The 7,980-nt window shown below is 48.1% G+C and overlaps 1 protein-coding gene across 1 annotated transcript; it reads right to left on the reverse strand.

Annotated features, from left to right (window-relative positions):
* Window positions 1-208: 208 nt before the first annotated feature.
* Window positions 209-6,725, reverse strand: FAM205A (family with sequence similarity 205 member A). Its single transcript, XM_030292985.1, has 5 exons — window positions 6,582-6,725; window positions 5,680-5,719; window positions 5,072-5,132; window positions 1,715-4,052; window positions 209-1,651 (listed from the first exon to the last, which is right to left on the reverse strand). The coding sequence occupies exons 1-5, from the start codon at window positions 6,723-6,725 to the stop codon at window positions 227-229; spliced, it is 4,008 nt and encodes a 1,335-aa protein (XP_030148845.1). The 3' UTR covers window positions 209-226.
* Window positions 6,726-7,980: the final 1,255 nt, after the last annotated feature.

Genomic DNA, 7,980 nt, shown 5'->3' on the forward strand with positions numbered 1-7,980 from the left:
CTCCTGCCTTCCCTTAACACACTACAGTGGAGAGAAGGAGGAGACAGACAATTCTTTGCTTATAGATACAGAGTGTATTTCAGTGGCGTTCTGCCCCACCTGCACATTAATGAAAATGACAGCAGTCTTCTTCAAGGGGTGCAGATGTTGGGGAGCCTACAAAGTCTTGATTGTTTTGGGTCTTCTTGAGCAGACCAACGTTTCCCTCTGAGGTGAGAGTTGAGACCTAGGGCAAGTTCCCTGGTTGGGTAGCAAAAGCCACTATAGGACAGTGCCGAGGGCAGTGGCGCGGGTGGCTCAGGACTGAGGCAGAGTGGAGTTGCTGGGAGTGGGAGCGGTGCCGGAGTTTACTGTCTGGGGAATGGAGACCATCCAAGAAGGCCAGGCACACCTGCTTCTCAGTGGGGGAAGATTGGGCCTTGGAGTCCCCTCCTGTTTTCTCTGTCTTGGTTCGCCCTGTGGGACTTTTGGCTGGAGCCAGGCTCTTTTCTACATTTTCTCTTCTGGTATTGGCCGCCTTCGCAGCTGTAGAGAACATGGATTCCTCATGCCCTTTGCCTTTTGTCTTGGTGTTAAAACAGTGCAGAAAGGATTTCATCTTACTTCTCAAGCCAGATTCTGTAAGGCTGGGCCTCTTATTAGTATGGACTGGCATGACCTGCTGCTGCAAAACTTGACCTTTCAAAGTTTGGCCCTGCAAAGGCTTGCCCTGAATGAGTTGGCACAGGATAGACTGGCCCTTTGATGCCTGGGGCACCATAGGCTGGGCATTCTTAGAAATCATTGCTGGTTTGAGAAGGACATTGAGCTTGGTTTGACTGTTCTGCAGGTCATTATTCTTAGATTCCTTCCTCCTGGGGATTCTTGGAGGTGGCTCTGGAAGCTTAATCTGAGGGTGCTGGGTACTATGTTCACAGAAAGCATCAAGATGAAAGCTATGGCTTCGTCGCCAGGCACTGCATGGTGTCCTGTTCGTCCCTTCTGGCCTCTGGGCTGCATCAGGGTGGCTTATTTCTCTTGTAGAGCAGTGCACAAGCCCGGCATCCCCTTCTCCATGGTCCCCTGCCAATTTGGGTTTCCCTGGGTCCTTTCTCTTTTCTGCCAGCATGGGAACTTGGGCTGAGTCTTTGCTCTTGCTGGGGCTTTGGGGCTCAGGGCTCCAGAGTTCCTCCAGGCTGGGGCTGTTCACACTGGCCTCAAGCTGAACACAAAGTACCTGGGCCTCTGTCATGTCGCCACTGGGTTGTGAGATCTTAGAGGCCCAGTGGGCAGAACCATGGTGTACTGCTCTGGAACTAGGTTGCTTCTGGTTCTGCTGCACTGCCTTTAACTCAATGGCCAGCTGTTCTTTAAGGTGGAGCCATTCTGGATCTGGGGCACGAGGAACATCTGGTGGGGTAGGGAGATCCTGGAGCAATGTTTTCCCTTGGTTGTTCAGATTCCCTGGAGACTCCTGTGTGGTTGTGTTCTCTGGGATTGCTATAGTTTGTTCTCTGGACTTCCTTGCCTTTATGGGAATTCCCAGTTGTATCTCTAGGATCTTCTTTCTTAGATGGAAATTTAATTTGGCCAAGATGGGTTTCTTGAGTGTGTAGGGCCCAGAAGTCTCTGTATGGCTTTCTAAATGCACTGTCTCAATCATTCCTTCTACCTGCTTTTCAGCCTGGAACTCATCTGCAGTGTTTGCACAGGTGTTGTTGGCATCTTCTTCTACCTGCCCTTCAGCCTGGAACTCATCTGCAATGTTTGCACAAGTGTTGTTGGCATCTTGAAAGCATGGCCCAAGACTCAGACATTTCTCTTCAGATGAGATCATCTGAGTCAGAGGTTCAGTTGGGAATTTTCCAGATCCAGGCACCATTCCTGTGATCACATCTTGGGTAGTGATTGCTGGTCCCATGGCCCTAGAAAGAGCCACATAATAAAGAGCAGGCAGCCCTGACAAGAAAGCCAGATACTTGTGCCGCAAAGTCGTCTCCAGTTTCTCAATGGCTCCCTCAGACAGGGCTCGGGGCAGCTTAGGGTGTTCAGTGACAGCATCTCGTGAGGCTTGTTGCCGTTGGTCAAGGGCCATTGGCATCCAGGGTATAGCTTTCTCTTGTGGGGCAGGGTCAGTTGCTGCCTGCAGCTCCAAGGGATTGCTTTCTGGGATGCAGGTTAAGGGAGCCACTTGCAGGTCCCCAGGAATTATGTACTGCCAAGAGCTGTATACACAAGCAGGGACCTTGCCCTGGTGGATCTGCCCACATTTGGAGTTGATGTGGCTCTGTAATATTGCCTTGGCCTGGTGAAAAAAGTGTGGCATGGGGACTGACACTGGGTCTGTGAAGGGTGAGAATGGGTCACCGGCCCCAGTGGTTTCTAGGGCTGTAGGTTGGGGAGCACTCATGTTGGCTAGGGCTGTGCTACTCCAGGACAGAGTTGACTGATCAGTGGGGGACAGGAGCAACTGGATGGACTCCTGGATCTTTTGGGGCAGGCCGCAACGATGGTGAATCAGCTGCCTCTGGAGATGGAATTCCAGCAGCCTCCGGGCATGTTCCGGAAAGAAGAGTAGTTTCCTAGTGAGGACTGTGATGGGCTTCACTGGCCAAAAACTTTTCACTGTCTCTGGAGACTGGGCTTTGCCACAGGGCCTATACTGTATGGGGCTCTGGCTGTGCTGAGGTCTCTGGAAAACCGCTGGCAAGCCCCACTGAAGCTGGAGCTGCTTCTGCAGCAGGTGCCACTCCAAGGCATCACACTCAGCCAGCGTCAATAATGGAACACTGATCTGAGCTTGTTGGTAATCAGATGGAGTGACCCAATTTGGGGAAGATGGGGAAGAGGGTGGGACTGATTGGGGTACAGTTTTAGGCAGCAGGGGGAGGACAGAGAGTTCCTTGAAGAAAAGAGCATCCTTCAGGGGGTGCTGGGATATGCTCCCATTTGTGGAGCAGTTTTGAGAACCTATTAATGTGTTGACGAGGGACTCACTGTGCAGAGAAGGGTGGCCACAGAATAGCTGGCTGTATTTCTGCTGCAGATGGGCCACTGAGTCATGAGCCTGGTGCCCAGGATGTGGATAGAGACGATGTGATTCTTTAAGGGCTGGAGACAGCAAAGCCAGAGCCATATGGTTTGGGATTTGCTGGTGGTGGTGTCTTTGTTCTGGGTCCATAGTGGACCATTCAGAAACCCAGAAGGCCTGGGTAGGCTGGCTGCCCATAAATGGACCCCAGTTCTGGTAGGAATAGGTCCCCAGTTTTTCAACAGAGAACTTAGAAGTATCATTTGGGATGAAAGAAGTTGGTTGGTCATTTACACGTTGGCAAAAGAATGGCGGGTTTGGCATAAGCTGCCTTAGGGACTCCTCCACACGTCTGGGAAGCCCCCATCTCTGGAAATGCATCCATTTTTTCACATGTACCTCAAGAAGCCTCAGGACTTCAGGACTGAGGAATGGCAGGTTGGCAGGGAGGACAGTAACCATATGTAAGGCCATAGGGTGTGTCTGGGTAGTGAATTCGTGGTTTAGGGTGTGCAGAGTGACCTGGGAATTCAAGGGCTGCTGCCCTTGGTTCCCGTAGACATGGTTGGGGGTGTTCTGCATCATCTCCTGCTGGTTCACTGTTAACCTAGCCTCCTCAAGTCTTGAGCAAGACATAGTCTCTTGGCCCCTGGGCACCTCAGTTATTTGAAATCCTTGCCCCAGCTGGTGGTGTTCAGCCCAGTAATTGTGTACCCTGGCTGTACCAGTCGACTGGGCAGCTGACTGTGTTAAGCATTTCTGATCTATTGATTGCAACACTGGGGGTGTTACAGATGGATATACAAGTGCTTTGGAGTGTAGGGAACATTGGTCCAGATTCTGTTCTAAAGACACATTAGACATGGACAAAATCTCTAGGCAAGAGGACCCCTGCAATGGCTCTGATGAAGGGGGACAGATCAGGGTGTTCTCACCCGCCAGCAACTGCTGAATCTCCAGAGCCATAGAATTGCAGATTTGGCAGCAGGTATCTGCACACAGGAGCCGTCGCACACTTCCCTCCTGAGGAAGCCAGCCCTGGCTGGGAAGGGAAGATGGCAACCATTACTGATGGGTTGACACCTGCCTCTTTGAATGTGTGTGGCTTGGAGATTGCCCTCCCCTAGTCCTGGAAACGTTGGGGCTTGTACCCCCAGGGTATTTACCCATCTCCTCTTCCTCCAAGGAAAATGCAATTGGCAAGTTATGTTGGGCTGGGCTGAGGGCCTGGGCCTTGTTGGGCAAGGTCTCAGACAGCCCATGGGAGCACAGGGCCATGACAGACTGGGAGGTGGGGTGAGTTCTCTGTTGACCTGTGTTGAGAAGCTGAACTAGGAGAAGGGAACCAGGGTGTAGGGTGGGAGCAGGGGAACCAATGTTTAGCTGATGTGGCAGCATGAAGAACATGACCAGGAGAATCTGGAGTCAGTCTCCTTTGGGGTTAAGAAGGCCACAGCCTATATGCAGTATTTCTAAACTGTGAAAAATGAGGTCTTTGTGGGAACTCTGAATTCAGAGACCATGGGGTGTCCCAGCTCCTGTTCATAGCATCCCTTCAGAGCCAGTCCCATTCTCTAGAGACTTTAAGAAGAGGATGACAGGCTCTTTCCTAAGGGCTGTCCCAGGAACTGGCCTCCCCTAAGACAAAACCATGGAGGTAATGTCAACAGGTTCCACAGGTCTGCCCTTGAATGATTGTAACTGTAAAGGGAATATGACAATGGAATTTAGTTATGCACATATTTGTCTATTCTCTTGACTGGATAACTTGTCTTGTGGCTGAGTGCAAACTCATGTAGAGTCTTTAATGAATTACATACTAGTGAAATCCTGAATTCCAGGACCACTGTGAACTGAGCCCATAGCAGAACTGGGAGACTCCTCTCTCCTGAGACACCTGGTCCCCCTCTGCCCTGGCAACCCTCTCAACTGTGCTCAGTGTCCACTTGTGTCTTACTCCCACCCAGCCATTATCCCTCTCCTCATCCCTTCCCCAGGCCAAGCACAGAAATGATGACGGGCCAGGCTGGAGTTTGGAGACTGCAAAGAGCAAGTGGTCACCTTTTCATGACAGAGAGCAGCTCCCATGGCTTCTCAGCTTCTTCCCAGGAAAGTCGCCTAGCTGAGATACCAGGAGAGAGTGTTACAAGGAATGAGAGGATACAGGGGCGTCCTATGGGAAGTTGAAGGGATGTCCTATAGGAAGTTGAAGGCCTTTGAGTAAGAGGAGATTCGAAAACCCAACAGTAAATGCTCTCAGGCATGTCTGTGTACAACTTAACCAGTTGTATCATGCTGTCCTGGACCTAATCTCATTTGATCATCAAAACCACACTGTGAGTGAGGCAAGATCATCAGATGCCCATTTCATGGATCACAGAGTGATCGATGAAGTGACTTCCATAGGATTGTAAAACTAGTAAATGACACAGGAAAGGGCTTCTGTTCTAATTCCTCATTCCTCATTCCCAGGAGCTGGGGTAAGATGAATTTTGGAACATTCCCAGCCTCTGATATCCCAAGAAAATCTGGAAGAATTCATCAGCTGGGGCAAATGGACCCTTCAGTGGTTAGAGAACCTGGCTCCTGGCACCAAGAGTCATAGAGAGACACACATCAAGGGAATTTTGCCCATGGTGAGGGGAGTCAGAACAGAGTTGGAACCTTACCTCTAAATGCTGCATCTCTTATCCTGACTCTTCGGTGACGCTTAAAGAGAAAATGTTAAGAGTATGAAGATGGGACACTTTTTTTTTGGTCATCTTTAAAATAAGACAAAGCTGGGGCACCTGGGTGACTCAGTCAGTTAAGTATCCAACTATAGCTCAGGTCATGATCTCACAGTATGTGGGTTCGAGCCCTGCATTGGGCTCTGTGCTGACATCTCAGCCTGGAGCCTACTTCAGATTTCTGTCTTTCCCTCTCTCTCTACCCCTTCCCCACTCATGCTCTGTGTCTCTCTTTCAAAAATAAAATAAACATTAAAATTTTTTAAAAAACAAAATAAGACAAAGCTAATATACATTTCCCAATCCCTTTCTATATATGTCTATATTTTATTGGCTTTTCTAACTTCCCTTTCCATACTCATTTCACCTCAACATTTCTCTTCTCTGCTTGCTTCTTATTTATTTTGAGGATTTTCCATACTCAATACCTCTCATTTATTTCCCAAGTTATGCATGAGGTTTATGTTGAAGCAAGAGAAAGAGTGGGACAGATTAAAGAGTGTGTAGGTATAAAAGCCAACAGATTTGTGTTAAAAATGCCTATACAGACTACCAACCAGAAAAATCCCACGTTTTGGGAGGTAGTCTGAGATCCAGGGATTTAGAATCCATTTCATCTAGGTCTCAACCCAAGCCACATTGAGAGGTGTTTAATTTCAACTAGACTACACTGGAGGATGGTCTGGTAATGAATTATTTTTAGTCTCTGAGAAGTACCACATGAGAGTTACTGAATGCATGGTATGAAAATTGGGGGTGGTGGTGGTAAAAGGAGAGACTCTGAGATCTTAAAAGCTTATCTGAGGCTTTTTAGTTTAATCATGGTCATAACGTTTCCCTACCGGGCAGCAGCTCCTTTGAGGTTCCAGCCTTAATCCATGGTAACTCCTTTTTACTTGCCAGATAATTAGGAGAATGATGAAGATGAAGACATAGACATGTAAGGTATACTCGAAATCCCACAGAACAAAAGTACTTCTCAACATGGTCTAAACCTCATTAGCATGAGGAGACCAACCATCCCTATATCTAGGCATTCAGAGTCCTGGTGCCTGATGACTCCTAATGCTATGCCTTGTCATCTCCACCTCATAGATGATGGAACTAGGCCACCAGACTGCATCACAAAGACCTTCTGTTTCACAAGGCACATGCAGTGTCAAAGACTTAGGGAAGCGTATATGGTGATTTAGTCTGTAGATGAGGGAGTCCGGTTGTCTGTAATGGTTACAGAGCCTGGGACTAAAAGTGTCTTCTCATAGACAGTGTCTATGCCTCCACTTTGTCCTCAGTCTGCACACCCTACACCAGCCTGATGTCTTGACTCTGTCGTTTACAACTATCTGGTCACCTGTCCCACAACTGAATTTCTGAGTGTTTAGGGATATAGTGCACCTTTTGAGGAAGAGTGGCTGGGACAGAGGAATCTCCACTAACTCCCCTCCCTGTACTGGAAATATAGCTGAGAAGCACACATGAGCTTAGGGAGGGCAGAGTCTGGTTATGGCTTGGGAATGGAGAACTTTGATATTAACAGGCATTGGGTGATGGGGAATCAGAAGTATATGAAGGGGACCATGGCTTATAGGAGGAAAAGGGCAAGGTGACATCTTTCAATGAGATTGTAGGAGGCAGGAAGGAATGCTTCCCAGTCTGTGTGGCCTCAAGCTTACAGATAGGTGGGAAGAGATATAAACACTGCCTTCCATGGAGATATACTAATGAGATTCACTTATTGAGCTCCTTAAAAGTTGGTTTTCTAGAGCTGTTTTTAGAATTCTGTCTCCTCATGGATATGACTACCTGCAGAGAGGGGTTAGTTAGTGGCTACTTCTGACTTAAGGTGATAAACTAGTTGCTGATCATGATTAAATCTATTCATCTACTCTGGATATATGTTGTTTGCCTGAAGGAAGCTTGTTTTTGTTTGTTATTATTTTCTTTAACCTGAAGTTTGAAACCTTTATCAGGCCAGTAGTTTTCTAATTCATTCCCAGGGCCCAACACTTCTATTCTCTTCCCATTTATTTATACATTTATGCTACCTGCTTGACCTCTGTGGTTATTGGCATATTTCCCCAACAACGGAATTTCTGAATTTCCTTCAGAATCTTACCCTGGTAACAGCAGTCTCACAGCCAAAAAACCCCTGTGCTCAAAATCTCTGAAGAAGCTATTTTGGTCCCTCCTCCAACATCCAGTCCTCCACCCTGCTGGCATGGTGAGCCTTTAGTTTATGTT

The sequence above is a fragment of the Lynx canadensis genome, chromosome D4, assembly GCF_007474595.2.
Source record: "Lynx canadensis isolate LIC74 chromosome D4, mLynCan4.pri.v2, whole genome shotgun sequence".
Taxonomy (NCBI): Eukaryota; Metazoa; Chordata; class Mammalia; order Carnivora; family Felidae; genus Lynx; species Lynx canadensis.